At 42.9% G+C, this 20,151-nt stretch overlaps 2 protein-coding genes across 7 annotated transcripts in view; one reads left to right on the forward strand and one right to left on the reverse strand.

The window, feature by feature from the left end:
- The first annotated feature begins 1,380 nt into the window (after positions 1-1,380).
- LOC146189620 (nudC domain-containing protein 3) lies at positions 1,381-11,499 on the forward strand. Its single transcript, XM_084604386.1, has 8 exons — positions 1,381-1,536; positions 2,607-2,688; positions 3,270-3,354; positions 3,862-4,111; positions 6,621-6,723; positions 7,190-7,369; positions 7,606-7,794; positions 9,475-11,499. Exons 1-8 carry the CDS (start codon positions 1,427-1,429, stop codon positions 9,583-9,585), a joined length of 1,110 nt encoding a protein of 369 aa, XP_084460512.1. The 5' UTR covers positions 1,381-1,426; the 3' UTR covers positions 9,586-11,499.
- Positions 11,500-14,691: 3,192 nt separating this feature from the next.
- Positions 14,692-20,151, reverse strand: part of LOC146189621 (uncharacterized) — a 38,834-nt gene continuing 33,374 nt past the window's right edge. For 4 of the 6 annotated variants that reach the window (XM_084604389.1, XM_084604388.1, XM_084604390.1 and 1 more), the window contains 3 exons: positions 19,434-19,548; positions 17,806-17,858; positions 14,692-17,433 (listed from right to left, as the gene is read on the reverse strand). In XM_084604389.1, the coding sequence (XP_084460515.1) occupies positions 17,180-17,433; positions 17,806-17,858; positions 19,434-19,548 (422 nt within the window). In that variant the 3' untranslated portion in view covers positions 14,692-17,179. The remainder of the gene's footprint in view (positions 17,434-17,805; positions 17,859-19,433; positions 19,549-20,151) is intronic. The other 2 variants (XM_084604391.1, XM_084604392.1) reach the window with 1 other exon arrangement.

The following is a 20,151-nucleotide window of genomic DNA, read 5'->3' on the forward strand; positions in this document are numbered from 1 at the left end:
AGGCATATCCCCTGGCCCCGAAGGAGAGGAGAACCGGAATAGTTATAGGAAACCCTAAACTAGCAAGGGGAGTCCAGTAATTTTTACACATAGAAACGAACAACTGGCAGAAGACGCACCAACAGGAGATCTGCGTCCACCGCCTCCTTTTCCTCTTCTTCCGCGCCCTTGTCTTCACCGTGCTCAAAAGGCGCCTTTGCGCTTTGCAACGTACGTTAGTGTATACGCCTTAAAAATTTCCAGGTTGATAATAATTATGGAGCTCTGATGTTTGGGTTCATCTCATCTTTCTACGCAATACTAAAGGTCTAGCCGAGAAGATCCTGACGTTATAGAGCGAAAAGTTCACCCGAAACATATCAAACACATCAAAACTCAGGAAGCGAAAACTGCACGTACAAAGTCGGATCGCAAGGCTTGGAATCCCAGAGAGAGAGAGAGAGAGAGAGAGAGAGAGAGAGAGAGAGAGAGAGAGAGAGAGAGAGAGCAGTTTTATCCCCAATATTCTACAATGTATGGTCAAAGGTAGCCATATATGGCTGCTGTAGAAACTGGATCAAATTGCCAAAGTGAAACATGCCTCTTTCGTGGATAATATAGCCGTATGGATTAATAAAGGACCGAAATGCTACATATAGAAGCAGCTACAGCAAGCCACTGCGGTAGTGCAGAAATGCGCAGAAGTATGTGGACTTAATGCTTGGCAAAAGAATCCAAACTTCTCATTGCGCAGAAAAATCTCTGCAGAAAACCCCAACAGGTGCCAATAAGACGGTCCCCAGGACTAGAATTCATTTTAGTGCGCAGGGGCAAGAGACATTTCTTGTGAGATAAGCGTCCAAGGCAAGCAAGACTGGCCTTTCCCGAAACTAGAGTGTACACTCTACCGAAATGCAACGCAAGGCGCGCAGGGTGCGCAGTTTTTTTTACGAATATTTTATTCGTATCGAACGTGAGCGCGGGTTCGACCCGACCGCCGGCGGCTGCGTTTAGATGGACGAGAAACGAAGATGTGTCTGTGTGCTATGCGATGTCGGGGCACGTTCAAGACCCCAGGTAGTCGAATTTATTAGGTAGCCCTCCACTTCGGCACCTCTTTCTCTCTCTGCACATTCACTCCCATCTTTCTCCCATCCCTTACGGTGCGGTTCAGGTACCCGCAAAAACAGCGTGACAGATACTGCGCCTTTCTTTTCCTATGAACCAACTGAACCAAGAAGCGTGCCATGAGAGCTCAGACAGTGCAAAATTTTTGTTCGGCTGCAATGAAGGTATCTGTCGAAGAAGTGAAATTACGAAAAAACCAAAACCGAAATACAATACGCGCCACTGTCGGAAATGCGGACAGTAGACTTAACACCCTATTTCCGGTCTTAATGGCGTTCGCTTGAAAGAAGCAGACGAGCTGGACGAGCGGCCGCCAGCGATGGATGCCTCAAACCGGGGTATTTACGACTCTGCCCTGATGGGCATTCTGACCAAAGAAGGTCAGGTATACCCGTTTCTGGATGCCATTTTCGATTTCCTGTACCGCCGGTAAGTATCGGCGCAATGACATGTCCGGGCTAGCGTGAATTTCATAACAGCGCGCGGTCAGGACCACCCACGATTCCGCGGCCCTGGCGAAAACTGGTGCTTTTCTTTAAGACGTTGGTTTTGAAGAATTATTTTCCGCCCTTCTAACGTACAAAACACTGAATGATGATTCATGCCACCTTCATCATTATTGCTATGAAGGTGCGCGGTACTATTTTGACCGTTATTAACGGCCCCTGCTGCAAGCCCTGTCTTTTCGGTGAACATTAGCACCATGGTTGTGCATCGCCTAAAACTCGGTATTAGCTCTGAGCAGCAGGACAAAAACTCGCGTTTTCGTGCTGCGAGTTGGGCTTATTTACAACGAATCATTAGTGGACTTGGCGATATGACAGATGCTTCCCGCGCTTTGAATTGTGTTTACTTTTAACGCACTGTATTGTCTAGTATTGTTTCGGTTGTGGACACGGTTTGAAACCTCATCATTTGCGCGTTAAGGCAACAAACGCAAATGTGTGCGCTCCTACTGACGTGCTAGATAGGCCTGTCGTGTCTATTACAGTGCAGACGGTTTTCACGCGATTGGCGCCAAGCTGCTCGCGCGGTCGAGCTCGTGCAACGTATATCGTATTTCGTTCATGAGTTCAAAATTTTGTCATGCGCTTCATTTGCGCCGAAGCAGATATTGAACCCAATGGGCGGTTTTGTGTACTGCTTTGTGGAATTTCAGAAAGGTGTGATTCTCGATGCAAAAAAAGGGCCGATTCGCCGTGTTTGTTGCAGGTTAACTGCAACTGAGCGGCAATATGCGGGCTGGGTGGAAATTTGGGAAGCAATTTTCGTTAATTTGCTAACATATATCTCAGTGCCTATGAACCTGATAAACTTAACTATATCAGCTTAAACTTCCATTTAAGATTCCTGCGTAGTGAAAATATCTATTTAAGGTATGCTGTGTACAGCGAAATAAATATGCAAGTTGTCATTCACGTGTAAGGGTTGGATGATATTTTGATTGTTCGACATTTTTAACATATTTTAAAATCTTGTCAACTGCTACTTATATACAGGACTGACTTTTACCGAATTAAGTCCTCGCCGTCTGACAAGCTCGGATTTCCCCCTGGAGTCGCTAGGCGTATAGTGAGAGCTGTGAGTACCTCACATTTGTGTGCATGCCTGGAAATGAAACGAACGTACACTTTCCTTTTGCCACCGCTATTACGCATTTAAGGATTGACCTTCCATACGTACGTCATTATTTGCTGACTACTGCTCCAACTAAACTCAGAATACCATATAACTCAATTTTGCTTTGGCTTCTTGATCTCAAGCATTTCATCCTTTCACATTCCCAGCAGCGGTGGCTTAGCCAAACTGCAATCTTGGCTCTATGACTGCACATACTCCCATGCTAACATAAAACAACTCGCCACAAATGATACATTGCCAGGAGTGTCATTAATGTGGGCTTGGAACCTAGGCTTAGCCAACTTTTAGCAGCGTGGCCTGGTTAGTTGCTCATACTGACTGTAACGACAGCTTAGCTGGACACTTATTATGATTTCTGAGATTTTAGCTCAAAACCATCAGAAACCATTTAGGAGCAGCCCTTCAATACTTTCTGCGTTAAACAAGGTAAACAATGCATGACAAACAGTCCACTTGTTTTAAGTGCATTGACGACTGTCGTGCTTCGTGGTAATGTTTCCGTGCTTCATTTATTGTTGCAGGCTTTTGAGACATACAACAACCTGTCCAATCCAAAGCCAGAGAATAAAGGAAGTGCAGCCAAACCACCAGTGATCCAACCTGAAGGTCTGTGGAGCCCTTCAGAAATTAGCTAGCATGTTTGCTTCAGGTGCAGCATCCACATTTGTGGACACCACCTGAATACCATCAAATCCCACCTATACAGAGCACAAAGCTTAAACAATTTCGTGAAGAAAAATATTTAGTCAGGCTTGTGAAATGAACACAAATTTGTTTTTCTTTTGATGGATGTTTAGCATTTTATAGTAGTTCTGGTAAGTGTTAGTTTTTGTTCACTTTTTTTGCAAGCGAGCATGAATGTCTGAAACTGCCCGAAGTGTGTTGATGTGTTTGCATAACTCATTCTACTTTCGTTACCTTTGGTGGGCACCTTTTCAGAGCTGCATTAACAATAACAATAAAAAATGGCCATATTTTCCAGCACTGCATAGCATAGTATGATAAACTAGCGCATACTAGATTTGCTGGTGCAAAGCATTGGTATTTTTACAATGACTACCATTTATATTCGTGGGCAACCAACATTTGTGCTTTCTTTTTTTTCTGATGCAGACTGTGTACCTGTCGCAACTGAGGTTGAAGTTGAGACCACCAGCTCGGATGACACTGTGGAGTCAACAACCACTGAAAGTATTGCCGCAGAGCCTGTGGAGGCAGTCAAAAGTGCAACCAAGTCAAAGTCCCAGTGCTCGCAGAAAGGAGATGCAGACACTGTCGAACCTGTCAATGACAGGAAAGCAGACACGGCAGGTGCGAGCGCAAACAAGGCGGGAGATGAGAATGATGACCCTGATTACGATCCGTAAGTTATCCTGGTGTGTACGGTGCAGGATTGTGTCTTAGAATTCATGGTAATGCAGAAAAATGGGAAAAAAAAAGTCTTCACAAAATTATGAATTTGAAATTGTGTTTATTAATGTGATCATACAAAGAAACATACTGATATCCTGATGCAGATAAGATATCCTGAAGTCGAACTTTTAATGGTGCCTCCTGTGCAAAGAATGACAGAATACAGTGCATTGTTGAGGCAACAGCTTAAGCAGTAGAAGGTAATTAGTCAAAAGTAACGAATACTACTTGATTATTACAGTTGGCATCATCATCATTGTTACAAAATGTACAAAGAATAGTAAAAGAAGATAACTCCCATGACAGTTATTATTAAAGAAAATGCATAGTCAGGAATAGAAGATAAATAAACACAGGTGAAGCAAATGCATTGTTAACAATTCAAGAAATTAGATATTAATAGTGAAAATAGGCACAATAGTGAAAGGGAGCACTAAGCTTTAACGATGTAATATCCAGTGCATATAGTGCCATTGCTTGAGGTTGTTTCTTTAGGTACAAGAAACAGTTGTGTACTTTCAAAACTCAGCCCCACTTTGCAAATACTCGTTGATTTTCAGTATTTTCTGACAAGTCACTCAGCTGTGAGCCTACAGCAAGTACAAAAAGGTTTTTGGGACGAAGAAAAAAGATTTGAAAATAATTCCTCCCGGCCACGAAGAATAAGGGAATTCAAGGCATGTACAGTGCTGTGTAAAAGTGGAGAGACCACTTGATCTGCTATGATTGCCGTTTTTCTGTAGTATAAAAATATACTCCTGACAAAGGTACTCGGGCAAGCAGGCAAGCATATCATGGAGGGTACCTGTATGCAGATTTTGAAAACAGCCGCCGTACTGTCAGGAAACACTGGCATGTAGCTATGTTATTTTATGTTATATTATGTTACGTTATGTTATGTTATGTGTGAGAACCTGCTTGTATTCAGGTCCTGGTGTCCTTCACACCCTGCACATTGCCAACAGAAAACCACCCGGGTGTTTGTGCTTGTTGTTCTGATGTGACTGAAATTACAACTGCAACGCAGCTCTTTCTTGTTTGATGCTTTTTTTTATTCCTTTCGGTTTTGTTTAGTATGGTTTAACATCCCAAAGCAGCGTTAATTATGATGAACACTGTAGTTGAGGGCTCTGCAAAATTCGACCACCTGGTTTGTTTTCTTTTCTTGCTACTGTATTTTTAACAACCAGTTGTCCTGATGGTGAACATGGCACATTAAGAGCTGTTTACTGTTAACAATATATAATATAAATTCACTTATTTTTTGTTATGTTAGTGATGTGGACATTCAGTGAAGGTGAGCACATTTTTAGCACAAGTGAGTAACATGAAAGCTGGCAAATATTTAGCATTGGTGTATTCAGCAGGCTTAATTAGTTGTCAATAAATTGGATGCACCTAAGTGGTGTTTGTGCTTAGTTGTGCCACTTTTATGTCTGTTTTTCTCTGAGACAACCTGTTTTCTTTTTCTTTATATAATGTCTCACATGGCAACAGACTGTTATGTTGGTATGTTGAGAGCTGTTTAACTTTAAAACAATAGTCATAGTGAAGTCAGTGCTGCTAATGAAGAACACTGAAACATCTATGTTTGTACATGATGGCTGTTATATCTCAATCACATGCACCTCTCCTAATGCAAATAAATGCATGAAGTTGGCAGTCTTAAATTAATGCTTAATTTACTGTGGGTTTTGCCAGAGGCCAAATTTAGAAGTTTTTTCACTCAAAACCTGTTATTTGTACTAGTTACAGTTCTTTGTGGGTGCAAGCGCATATTTGTAAAGATTAGATTTATTTACTGATATAATTCAATCTATTTGGAAGCAAGAATTCATTTCAAATTAAATGTGGTAGTTCTACTGAAGAAAATAGAGCTGGTGTCTTTTATCTCGTTGGCAAGAAGAAAGCCTACCTAAGCTCCGTGGAATGACTTTTCCAACTCGCGACAGCTCAAAATTTTTGCCCCTGTTTGTTTGCCACGAAAGGCAACAATAGGCAGAACCTGCCATTATGAGTAATTTATTTATGGGGCTAAGTTTGCCGCAGGGCATAAAAGGTGGTACTGAGGGTTCCATTATGAGTTACAGTGGGGTTTGACTCCAGGTTGACCCACCACAGTGGCTCAATGGTTAGCACGGTCAACTGCCAATCCCGAGGATGCAGGTTCAGTACTGCAATGACAGCTGCGTTTCAGTCGAAGCGACATGCAAGGAACCCGTATGCAGTGTGAAAGGATCAAGGTGGTAGAAATTCGCAGAGCCCTCCACGTTGGCATCCTCCTGATAGTTATGTCGCTCTGGGACGTTAAGCCCTATAAACTAAAGTAGACACAAGGTTGCCTATGCAGTGTATTTCTCCAGTGGTAACGTGCTCAGTTGCCTTTGATACACAGTTTATCACTGAACTGTATTGTCCAACCACTGTCTAGTAAGGCCGCTGTGATGCATCTGATTCAGCGTGCAGGCCAAGTTCCAGAGCCATCCCGAGAGCTACAATGGTGCGATGCGGGACAACTACTGCTGGAGCCAGAGTGTCCACGACCTCGACGTCCGAATCAAGGTGCATGGCCGACTGCGAAAAAAGTGCCCGTTTTAACTTGGGAGATGCATACGTGATGTGCAAGTAGCATAAGCTTTGTCCGATGTGGGCATATTTGAATGCTTAGGCTGTGCAATATAAGGCACAACTGAAGTGTTATGTATATGATGCATTATGTGCACATTATTATGCACCTGTGGAACACATAAGTGTTGCTGCATTCAAGGTTATGTTCACTGTGTATGCTGTTTCAGTATGAATGCATGTCTTGCAGCTTGGTTGAGCAAATAGAGGCAGTGTATGTGAGATCGTTTGCAGCTTCTGTCTGCTGTTGGAAATAAAACAGGGGCCCTTAAGAGGTTGGCATCAGATGTGGTACAGGCATTACAGCAATGCTAACATATTACTGCCTTATAAGTTCAGTCTCTCTCTGCGTTCATTCTGGCTGGTGTACTCAGAGTGTCATTTCCGTGACCTGCTACTGCAGGTGGGCCCCGATGTGTCAACGCGAAATCAGGTGCGAGTGAACATCACGTCGGGCCACCTCAAGGTGGAGCTGCTGGACGTCAAGACTAAGACATGGTCGGTGCCAATCGACGATGACCTGCACGCCCGCGTCAAGCTTGACGAGTCCATCTGGACCCTGGTGCCTGGAGACCATGTTCTGGTGAGAGTGTGCTAACCTTTTAGAACACCAGATTTAATTGTTATGATCAATAATTTGCGATGATAGCATTGTTGTGAGCGGTTTATTTTACCATAGAAAGCATGGTAAATGCGGTGGCGCTACGGTAGTCTATTGTTGTATATCTGACAGATTGCTTTTATCAGTATTGTTATAAGTCGGTTTTTCTGTAACTACACATGCTGTGTGTATGAGCTGAGCTTTCTCTTTCTACTCAGGTGAACCTTGAGAAGGCGCAGGAACTCTGGTGGGACCGGCTGCTTGTGAGCGAGCCGCAGATCAACATTCGTGCCATCGACCCCACCAAGCCCTTTGAGGAGCTGGACGAGGAAGCCCAGGCAAAGATCCAGCAGCTTACGTACAACAACCTACTCAAGCAGGCTGGAAAGAAAACACCTCAGGAAGAGGTCGGTGGTACCACAGTTCTCCCTTCTCAGCTCTTGTTTCGCTTCGAAACTTGGTCAGCATAACTTTGCTTTATTGCTGAGACAAAACGCTACAGTAGAAAGTTGTTGAGTAGACGTGGGACTGAACCTATGTGGATGTATCACGGAACACTCCTGTGGTGGCAAAACAGCACAGTGTCATAGCATTAGCCTGAGAGTGAAGAAATAGCACTTCACACGAACTGATCACTATGCCATCGTAACTGATGCTCTTGCATCCTGTGCAGATGGTCTTGTAGTCTACCGCATTCTTATGCTGTCTTGACAGAAACTGGCATTATGCTAGGATGAAACGTAGGGATGGTCGCTATAGGTCAAGGGTGGCCAACTGCAGCTCGCGAGTTGCATGCGGTCCATGTCCTTGTGGGTCCATGTCCTCGTGGGTCCGCATGCGGCTTGTGACTCTGGCAACTGCACCCCCTCCCCGATATTTCTGACCCTTGCGGACGGACATCCAATTGAGCTGCTCTGGACTGCTAACCACATCATTCGAGCCAAATTTGCTTGCTTTGTGAATGGGGCAGTATAATGTAGAGATACAATGACAAATCGCTTCGTAAATGGCATTCACTGTTGCCACAAGCTTTGTTGGACAAAAAATTACTTCGCCACTCCTGATTTTTACAGAGGTTTTTCAGTAAAAAGTTTTTTTTTTTAATGGCTCTTTGCATATGCCTGACCAGCAACCCCTGCTATAGGGCACGTTGTGTAGATATTAGGACCACTCACCCCTTTTAATTAACGAAACTGAACTAGAAACAAAGAAGGATATTGGCAGGATCTTAATTCATGAGCTGAAGTCTAATTCTCTAGATCAGCATGGCAGTGGCTACTTATTTACATTAACGACCCTGTCCACGTCACGCACTGGTAACAAAAATGTGCATATGTACTTTAGATACAAGAAGGGCTGTGCGATATAGGAAAAGAATGGTGTGCAGAAAAAGGGAATGCCATATTATACTGCAATGTGTGCTAACAACAGTAGGCTAATATATGCAGTTTTCTTCAGATGGCATTTGGGGGTGGCAAGAACAGGCCAAGGGATATTAAACTGAACAATAGCTGCTTGGTCTATTAGGTGAAGCACAGTTTGAAAGAAATGATGGATGGTAACAAGGAATGCAAGGTTGCGTTCCTCGTTCTCATGAGTCATTTCTCGCGCTGTGCACCTTTTAAAGGAACACTGAGCACAAATTAAAGCTGGCCTCTCTCCACAGGTTTCTGGTGGTTTTGTGTTAAAAAAGCGTGTCATTATTGAAAATGGAGCTTTCGCAAAATAGAAGAAATTTAAAAAGAAAACAAGGTTATTGCCACCACTGGCTGTTCCCGCAAGCAAACTGTGGTTATTTCGGGCTTGTTTATCGGTCCTTTTTACCCTTGAGTGGCTGGAAAATTTTAAAATCCATTGTTCTCTGCGGTAATTAGACATCTTCTGCTGCTGAAGCAAACATTGAAGGGCCGTAGAAAGCATCTTTGTATGCCAAGAAAGAAAATGTGGTGTTGTACAGTCATGCGCACGAGGAGAGAGACTATGTGAACCGTTACTATTACTGTCTTTATGCATAAAAAGGTGCATTGGTTCCCGTTTTGCACATCTCCCCTAATATCGATTTCTGGGGAAACTCCCGCGCATTGCAGAAGGTAGAGAACCTGCTTCGCGAGGCCTGGGACAAAGACGGGTCGCCCTTCAAGGGACAGCCATTCGACCCCAGCACCGTGAACATCAGTGGCTGCGACGGCAGTCTCTGAGACAACCCCCTCGCAATTCCTTGTTCGGTGGTTCTGTGCTTGCTGCCGTGCACCCATTGAGCCACCGACTAGAATGCGTGTTTGTGCGTGCGCTCTATGCTGGGACAGTAGTGCTCAATGTTGGAATGGAAGCTCACAGTGACAATGAGCGGTGAGTTTGCTAGGGCACACTCGCTTTAGGATTACATCCGCCATACATCTGGACGATATCTGGCATGCATCCGGACGATATACTGCCGGGCTCTCCAACGTTTGATGCCCCGTCGCAAGTGATTTCACTGTGCTTCAATAGACTATGACTCAGCAGATAGCAAGCAGTTTTAGAAGCGGCTCTGCTTAGCTGTCTGCTTTCAGGATACGTGGCTCGTAAGCTAAGAGCAATCCTGTCTCGCCTCTGCGGCTTATCCTATTGGCAAGTCACACATGCTCCGTGCAGCGTGAAAGTAAAATTGTCTGCAGCTTCTACTGGCTGTATTGAATGGGTATGCACCGTCTGGAACAGGTCGGTTCCTTTGAGAAGTGCTCATTTGGTACGTGTCTAATTATTCTAATACCTGAGGTCAGAGGTTCAGCAAGGGGGGATGTTTCGGTGTCAGAACACCCCCGAAATTTTCTGATTGCTGCATCTTTCCTCCGTTCATCCTTTTTTCGCCAATTGTTTTCGACCAGAGGCCTATAACACCCCCCAAAATATGTTTCTACAGACCAGGTGTAAGGGAATCCAACAGGTGTAGTCTGCAGTGCCTATCAGCGTCAGGCACTTGATTCGGTCAATGTGGTGTGCCAAGATGAATATTTCCAAACTGTCTATGGTACAGTGCACAGAGTCCACTGCGCCTAACGGTTATAATAGAATATATTTGCTGAAGAAGGTAAGTACAAAATTAATGCCGATAATTATGGTCTGGTATCGTTGCTTCTGTGGCACAATGGATTAGCATGCTGCTTTTGAAGACTTATGACTTCAGTTTCCATTAGAAACTAAATACTATGCATCTTAGGCCACTGACAAGAAAAATAAACATGTATGACCGATGTGTCGGGCTCAAAGGCAGTCCGTGCAACCACACCGCACATAGTGAAGCGCGCATGCTGGAGCACATGATGGCATGGTTTCACTTTCACTTTCACTTTCACGCCTTCACAGTTCACAACAAACATTTAGGTGGTTGACGCCCGGCGAAATTGATACATGGGGGCTGAGTGGGCTAGGTGTCATCGTTAGCACTGTGTTTCAGACAGCATTCCACAACCAGGTGCTTTGTTTGCAGCACTCCTTCAGTGAAGCCTGGGGTATCCCTCGTATAATGCTTCTGACAGCATTATTTAAACTCCCTTTTTCGTGAAAGCACCAAGTCATGAGATGTTTTCTCACTGATAGCATTGGTTATTAAATGACTGTAAACAAAGTTTTACTACGGGATTCCTGCTTTTTTATTTAATCCCTCATAGGCCTTAGATAAAATTTTTTTTTTGCTTTTCATTATTTTCAACTGTATCTGTACTAGTTTTCTAAATTACCGGAAAATATGCTATTTATGACCAATTTTAGTTATTCATATTTCCTCTGCACCCAAAACTTTGTTATTTACAAACCTCATAAATTTGCTTTTTTATGGTCTTGCTCTGCAGACTTCATCTGCAATTTAATTTTACAGAATTAAGAAAAATATATTCGATTCGTACTGCATTCAGTTTTTAATATTCAAATTCCATTTGAACCCCGAAATTTGTTCTTCGCACGCTTTTAGTAAGTTCCTTTTTTTTGGCCACAGTTTACAGAATATTGTCGCCGAACTTGGTAGTATTTGGAAAATATTCAATTTGATTGGCATGCTGTTTTTAATATCCAAATTCACATTGTTTGTAACAACTTGTTACACACACCTCTAATAAATTTGCTTTTTGTCTGGCCGTGGTTCGCAGAGATTTCATCTGTAATATAACTTAGTGTTAAAAAAATATTTGCAAAATTTGCACTTCAGTTTTAGTACTCAAATTCATTTCGCGCTCAAAGTTTTGCACCCCGCCGTGGTAGTGCAGTGGTTAGTGCACTCGACTGCTGTGCCCAAGGATGCGGAATCGAATCCTGCACGTGGCGGCCGGTTTTGCGATGGAGGCGGAAAGCTAGGCGCCCATCTGCTTTGCAATGTCAGTGCATGTTAAAGAACCCTATTTAGTCAAAATTTCTGGACCCGTTCACTACGCCGTCTCTCATACCCAGAGCTGCTTTAAGACGTTATACCCTGTAAGCCAAACCAAGCCAAATAAAAATTTTGCTGTTTGCACAGCTCTACTTACGACACTAGTTCAAAACCTATTTATGCCACACCAATCACGAAAACCTTTACATAGCTGTATGTGGCCTTTAACCTTTTAGGTTGTACCCTGAGATGGTTTTGAACTAAGATCATTGTTTAACCCCATCAATAAAATCAACTTGTCTCGCCCTCCTCTCTTTCTTGAGATTTATCACCGTGCAAATAGTTTGCTGTTTTCTCTTAGGATGTGCAGGACAAAAATTTTCACTTAAAAAATTTTCGGGTTGACTGGGAGACCAAACCAGAGGTTGATGTGCTATATTGACAAAATGGAAACACGCACACTAGGACTGCACAGGGTGCACATACTTATCAGGTTCTCCCTGACTTTTTATGTCATGATTTTCACATTAATAAGGGCGATTTGCAACAGTGTAGGGTTCATCCTACTTTAAAATCACCAAGTACTGGAGACGAAACACCAGACATACAAAAACTGCGATAAGTTCTCAAGAAAGGTTACAAAGAATCGAATTGTACTGCAGTTAGTGCTCAACTGGATTTTTTGTGCAGGCCGAGTGACAGATAATTTGCAGTCTTGATTTTTGCAGTACTAGTGGGTGCGTATTCGAAATATTAAATACGACTTATCGACCGAATACAGCCAACTGCAATACCTGGGCAAATTGGCCACAAATCGAGTGTGAAGTGTCAAGGAAAACGAGCATAAAGGCATACTCTTCTGTTCATTCACCATCATTTATTGCGTATACTAGCCACATTTAAATGTTGCCAGGCCTCGTGCAAAATTCCCCAAGTAGGTTTTCTCACCTACCACACTTGAAAACAAGATGACTGTCCTCCATTTAGATTAGTCAAAGCGGATTTTTTGCTTGGTGACCTTTTATAATGCAATACGTGCCTGATGTCTATACACCTGGCACTTATACTGTCAGCTTCGCAACTCCTCTGCCGTGAGCTCTACTATTTTGCTGTTGTCACCTATGGTATGCAGGAGAGCTCATTCGTCAAAGTTGTGTTCAATTTTAACCATGGAATGTTTAGTCAGTGTCCATCGGGTGCGATGTACGATTTTAATGAAGCCAAAGCAAACTTCTGAATCTAAAGCTCTATTTATATTTATCCTTCTTCTGCCATCGAAGTTGCATCAACAGCTAGGTTCTCACATGCTTTGTGCATAAGTTTGTGTGTGTGTGTGTGTGTGTGTGTGTGCGTGCGTGCGTGTGTGTGTGTCGGGCACGAATTGAAGCCAAGCCCATTTTAACGTTAATATATTTTTGGTTGGCATAACTTCCCTGTAGGCACTATGGTGTATGGTGTATTTGGATGCATGATACAAAAAAAAAGTATTTTTCTTTATAAAGATTTGAAGCAAGATGGCCTAATATAAAACTATTGCATAACCTCCATGAGTGAAACCATAAGCTTCAACCATAGCGAAACAAGGCCTAGCCATAGCAAAACGGCAAGCGTAACCATGCAGATGCTTTTGCAATCCTCCAGGTTTAACTAGGGCTAAACTGAAGCCAAATTTTTTCTGGTTCTACGGTAACACTATCTATTGCTTTCAGTCAGTTTTTATGTATGCAGTGCTGGTTTAGAAATTGCTAAACACTTGCTTTTGCCCTATAATAGGATACAACTTAGTGAAACAGCAGTTGCAAACTATGGGCAGCAGTGTGTGGTGTGCGTCACTTTGCTTAACAGGAAACAATGTTTTTGATATTTGGCTGCACCAAATAACCTTGACTCAAATTCTTGAGGTTACCTTTTAACTAATTACAAAAGGCCTAACTGCGGACTACTTTCTGTCGGGAAGAAATAGTGTGTTGCGGTTACTGCAGACGACTTGTATCTGACTGTAAATATTTTACCAGAAATCTTGTTTACAACTTTGGATAACTTTATCTTATGTAGAGAAGGATCCGACATTCTCTTCAATATTTTGGATAGTTGTTTTCTATATCTTTACTGCCAACCGAACTATGAGTTTTGTACAGTGTTTTAAAACTTGTACAAGGAGCCTTTGGATGTGGCCTCCTCTTAGACACCGTCTAAGGAGCAAATAAAGCAAAAAAAAATTAAAACATGACACCAGAAAAGGCCTGAAAAATATTTATGTACAAAGCGAGTTCATAAAGTCAGCGACATTGTAATTTCTCTAACAAAATAAAAACATGGCATTACAAACTAGCATTGTTATGCAACATGTTCAATGAGCAATGACTGCGATGCCATAAAAGCACAAATACAGCTCAAACAATGCAGCTAGTCACACCCCATGAAGTACGGGCTTCCAGTGACATGGCATTAAAATGTGAATTGTGTCAAAGTCCTGCATAAAACAGGTGCACAGTGTGGTTTCATAATGATGACAAGAAGCTTTCAACTTCACGACAGCTTAAATACGCCCAAATGACTATGACCGAGATGGGTATGCTACTGAGGAAGGCGACATTGTTCAGAAAACCTTGTTCTATGGCTAGGAAGAAGCGAAAGCAATTTGGGCATTGTTTAATATATGCTTAAAAAAGGTCTGAAATGGTAAACCAGATGAAATTTCATTACTAGTGTCCAAGAATTCACATCAACGATTAGATGTACCTTTGCTGTCCAAATGCTGTCTTTAATGAAGTGTAGAAGGCACACGTGCTGCTAACAAAACTGTGATGCTAGCATAAGTGCAGAATATAACACTGAGAGATAGGGACATAGCGAGTTAAACCAGGTTGAAATTACACAAGAATGCTGTGGGTTCTGAGAAAGAAAAGAAAAATGTATCATCTGATGTGTTCTGTGCTTGATAATAAGCATTAGCTGCTACTTTGAGAATCTTTAGCAACTTGACTCTTCTTTCCGCAATCAGCAAGGCATTTCAGTGTTAGTTGTCACTAAAAGCATATGTTTTGAAATTCAGCGCAGTGTTTCATATTTAAAATTTGAAGGTTTACACTCTGTCTCATCGCTTGTGGCAAAAAAAGAAAAAGGAGCTGCTCAGGACTGCTCAGAAGCTGTAGGTAGCTATTAATATAGCTAATAGCTGGCTTAGCTTTCTTGGTACACCTTTGTATGCTTAACTCTTAAAGCAGGTGACGGAAAATGGCTTGATTTCAAAATGACTCTTCTGTAACTACACTTTTAAAGGAAATTTGCACATAAGTGCCTGCAATATACTCTTGTATTATCACCAGAAAAGACAGGTGCAGTTTCTCATTTTGCATAAACCTATTCTTAGCTTGTACTCTATATAAGAATGCGTTTGGTAGAGGACCCTCGAGTACCATGTTTAGAACATTTGTCATCAAAACTGCAACAGTAATTGGTCAGATTAATACATGTCATTGCCCTTAAGCTGCATTTGATATATAAAGCTACCTTGTTCTCAAAATATGCATATATTTGGATTCCGCTTTCTTGCATATATCTCTTATATCTAATTTGTGTTATGAGGCAAGGTGGTGTTGTGAATGCTACTGCCAGACTGCAGCATATTCAGGTATTAACCTATATACTGGGCCAGACTTTAGCTGCTCTCGTAATTTGTGGTCATAATGCTGAACACCATTAGGGTAGATCGCCACACCATTTGCAAAAATCAAACTGTCAGACTTCTTTGCTGTGTGACAACTCCTCGCAGGCACTGCAGCGGTGAACATGTATAACAGCTCTGCCAAATTACACAATAATTTGATTTCTAGGGAACGGCTGTTTAGAAGTCTAAGGACACATTTGTTGAGCTGACTAAAACAAGCTTTAGTAATGCTTCATACGCAGCTGTACCTGCAGCCATACTTTGTATAAAATAGCTACACACACGTACACACATCTGGCCTTTTGGTGCCTTTTGCCAAGGAGCTAGTAACCAAAACGGATTCCTTGTAGATCTTGTACAGTTGCCAGAAAAAGTTCATCTTGAGAAAGAATTTAAGCAGCACAGTTTCAAAATCCTTTTTCTGTGCATCCGCATCCTGCAAGCTTTTAATGCCAACTGTAGACACATGGCAACATCTGGTCGTCATGTGATCAGCACTAACAGGTGCACAGACTAGACTGAGCTGTAAAATCAACATGTTAAATATGATTAGTTCTACTGAACCAAATGTACAACACATCATGCAAATTCTCACAGAGTGCAACAAATATGGGAACAGGGGAACATTGTGCAGGTACACTAATGACTAGCCGCAAAAAGAAAATTGCAACTCCATTTTCATCAACCAATGTATCCAGGCACAGTTTGAAGAAAACTTACTCATACATCATATAAATAGGCCTAGAGGGTGAGCATGTGTTAAAAAAAGGAGTTCTCAAAACATTTTTGCCTCACGGAACCCCAAAATCTTAACATGAGCCAAGAAACTCCCACCGCTGCCCTCACAATTAGGCGATGTTGCTCATGCAGCCATGCCTTCAGTCGCCACGCACGCGAGCTCCAACTCATCAACATCATCATCATTTATTGACCCTTAAAGACCCCTACTAGGGGTATTAAATAAGGGGGGGTAGACCTTGTGCACCATGCCCCTTTTACACCTCTTTGCTGGCGTCATAGACGTATCATCACGTACTGCATCTTGGTGCAATGCCAAGGTTTGATCTGCAGACTGCGGCTATGTTGACGGCCCGAAACTTACAAATGAGCTAGGATAACAAAAGCTAGCACTTCAAAATGGGGTTTAACGTATCGGGCACTGTGCCTAATACGTATGCATAGCAAAAAGTGTGACAGGGGAAGAGGAGGCAAGGGGAGCAGTCTAGTTGGAGCTCATGGAACCTCTGTATTCCGCACAACACAGTTTAGCAACCCCCCTGTGTTAGGACATTAAGGTGCTTCTCGTCACTCTTAGCAATTATGCTCCACATTCTAGGAAATTTCACCGTGCAGGCAAAACTGAGTCCACCTCGTAGACAGCCCTTGTGGTGCACCATAAAAAATAGACCATAAACCTTTTGCTCACAGACAAGAGCAGATGGCACAGTGGTTAGGCAGGAAGGCAAAAGGCAGTGTGCAAAAGCCTTAACTGGCTCTACATATTCTGCTGCCAAGGTAACTTTCAACAAGAGAACATTACAAGCACGAGTGCATAGCACAAACAGTGCCACAATTTCATGGCCTGCAACCGAAGCCCAATCTGCAGCCTCTGCTGCCGACATTTCATACATAATTTATTCTAGTAAACAGATGGCGCTTACAAAAACCAAGTTGGTGCCGGGTAAGTAATCTTGCCACAGTTCCCTTTATGTGCCATCACACATGCACGCACATATCGCACTAAAACGAACACAAAAATGAGCACATGGAATCACCAACATCACAGTTTTGCTGCACACAGCTCAGTGCTAGTCGTCGGAGCCGACCGCTTGCCCTTCTTCTTCGACGCCACCTTGCCGACAGTCTTGGCCACGCGCCTCTTGAAGGTGCGGAATGGGCTGAACGTCGTCTTGCTTGCTGACTTCTTTACACTGGTCACCGTCACTGGACCGGTAGACCGCGCCCACTCTGGAAAAGGGGTGCCAAGATCGTCGGTTTCCGTCGTGAACTCCGGGGGATCCTCATCGCCTAAGTCTATTTACAGCAGTGTGCAGGGGCGAGAAAACGGGGATGGGGCAGAGAAACAAAGATGGACAAGACCAGCTGTTCAGGCAGATTCATACACAAGTCTAAAAGAGACAGGCACAAACTAAAATAGGCCCGAGTACACAGGTTGCCACTTCTTAACGACAGAGGGCTACCTTTGCTCAAAAATGGAGCTTTTTTAAGGGTTACAAACAGGCAAAAAATGAAATATGGCTTAGATTGCCACACCTGCCATTTTTAAAAGCAAACTGTAGTGAAAATCTCGGAAATCCCTTTCTTTCACCTATGGTCCCGTTTTGCAACTGATCAAACAGTAGGCCACAATGGTTATGATAATTTGCAAGGAATGCTGCTACTCACCTCTTCGCCACCTCTGGTACTCCTTCTCCATCTGACGCAGCTCGTTTGCAGCCCTGCAAGCACAACAAGGATTAGGTGACACTCCTTGCCATGGCAGCTGATACTGCAAGAGTTCATTAAACAATGTGACATGGTGATGCAGTGTTAAGCAAATGCGTCTATCTGATCCTTTTAGTTAGCCCGATGCACAAATATTCTAATCTTTGCAGCACCTTCATTTCTATTTGTGCCGCCCTTAACTGCAGCAGCACCAAACTCTATAATTACTGCAGTGGTACATCCTTTGTGAATCAGCTGATGGTGAATTTGTAGTGGGGGAAAAAAGACTAAACATCTGTGCGGCATACACTGTTACATCCAGTGTGCCTTTGACATCAAGAATGACAATATTTTGGGGGCATGTTTAATTGCTGCTGCACCTGAGTTCACTTTCATAGAAGTGGCAATCTGAGCCATTTGCCTATTTCACTGTTTACGCCAGGCACGACTGTTAAGTCATCGCCACGTGAAAGCAGATATGCCATTTTCACTGAAAGCAAAAGGTTTCATAAGCCAGAAAATTGTGTAAAAGTGAAGTGCATAATGCGGAACCATTTGCAGATTCGTACAACAGCAGTTGGTGACGTATTTGAGCATTCTTGAGCAGCGCCATTTCACTATCAATGGGAAGTCACTGTTAAAATATGAAGAGGGTAGCACTGCAAGCGTAGCCAACAATGCAGAGAGTCTCATAATCAAAATGGCGCAAAACAGAAGTCTAGATACATCAACATGTGCGGAATCTTTCAGCGTGCATTCTGCACACGCAGGAAGATGTAAGCTGTAAGGAGGACGTAAGCTGTTTGACTGCAAAACAGATCATTGAACCGTCAACGCCACCAACTTTTGTTGCCTGGTTATCTGGCCCTGTTATCGGTCTTTGAAAATGCCACCTCTGATTGGTCGGAGACTTCCATAGCAAGCATGTCAAACAAACAATCTAACAGTGAGAACTCTTTGCAAGTAGCTTGAATGCAAAAGGGTTTTGGGAGCTGCATTTGCAGTTTTCTCAGCAACGCAGCCTCTTCTCCACCTAGAAAAAATGCGGGTAGTGTTCCATCATCTGGTGCATATCTGTGGAATGATTACATCACTTTAATCCGGCAGGCGCGAGTTACACTTGGTGAATTTAGGTCCTAGTGCAAGCAACACTTTCTGCACTCAATATTGGTAAAGCAGTGAAGAAACTCATCAAATTATCCATTCATTCCCCCCTCTTAACTCAACTTCAAAGGTGAAAGAGTCATTCCATAAATAGGCACTTCATAGTGTATATCGGTACCAGTTAAGCGAAACCTGCTTGTTTTGGGTTCCTGATGCTGCATATGACATATATTTCTAATTAATTTTGATCAAATTAGGTAACTGCATTATCCAAAAGGTAATGAAAAACTGTGACAAATTTCAGCGTAAGTATGCGAGTGTTTGGCTGAGAGAAGAATTTTACAGTTCACATATAGCATTGCAACAGCCAGTATACACAGAGTACATGAAGAATGCAAATTGGTAATGCTATATAATTACGATCTACTCCAAGGCATGTCAGGAAGGTGTATGTGAAGCTATGACAGAGGGTAATTGGCAGATACCTGCGTTGTTCGACATGGTGTTCGGCCAGGATGGCATCCCTCTTGTTCACTATGCGTACTATCCTCACTATCAGGTCGTGTTCCCGATCCCGAACTTGCGACGTCTGTTTCTCGGCTAGAAGGAAGCAAAAAACAAAAAAATTGGAGTTCACAAGAAGGAACGCATGTGAAAACGGTAGAAATGAAAAGGAGACTGCCATTAGAGGACAACAAGTTCACTTTCAGTAACATCTTCACTTCTGACAGCTCAACTGGTTTAGTTTGGTCGGTTTATGGGGTTTAATGTCCCAAAGTGACTCGGGGAATGAGAAACGCCGTAGTGGAAGATTCCCGAGATTTCGACCATCTGGGTTTTTTTAACGTGCACTGACATCGCACAGCACACGGGCGCCTTGCTTTTTGCCTCCATCAAAAAGTGGCCGCCGTGGTCAGAATTCGATCCCCCATCCCTGGGCACAGTAGTCAACCGCTTTAACCACTGCACCACCAAGGCAGGGCAACAGCTCAACTGTATAGTTGATACTTGCATGGACAAGCAACACCAGTAGGCCCTGTGGGGGCAACAAATAACTCAACCTTTAATGTAAGACACAATGTAATATTTCTGACAACTACGTTGTGCAGACATTGCCAAACTATATTACCACTGTGGAAAACCTTTTCAAATACTTAGCAAGCCATCCATTAGCAAATCTTTACCTAACACCTAAGTTTTGCG

The sequence above is a fragment of the Amblyomma maculatum genome, chromosome 5 (assembly GCF_055883805.1).
Source record: "Amblyomma maculatum isolate TAMU_Amacu chromosome 5, ASM5588380v1, whole genome shotgun sequence".
NCBI classification, from domain to species: Eukaryota; Metazoa; Arthropoda; class Arachnida; order Ixodida; family Ixodidae; genus Amblyomma; species Amblyomma maculatum.

What these genes read in the sequence shown, in the direction of transcription:
- LOC146189620 (XM_084604386.1), top strand. Translation starts at nt 1,427, where the DNA reads ATGGATGCCTCAAACCGGGGTATTTACGACTCTGCCCTGATGGGCATT. An exon ending in ACCAGTGATCCAACCTGAAG is followed by an intron (nt 3,355 to 3,861) that starts GTCTGTGGAGCC and finishes TTTCTGATGCAG; the next exon opens with ACTGTGTACCTGTCGCAACT. An exon ending in TGCCTGGAGACCATGTTCTG is followed by an intron (nt 7,370 to 7,605) that starts GTGAGAGTGTGC and finishes CTTTCTACTCAG; the next exon opens with GTGAACCTTGAGAAGGCGCA.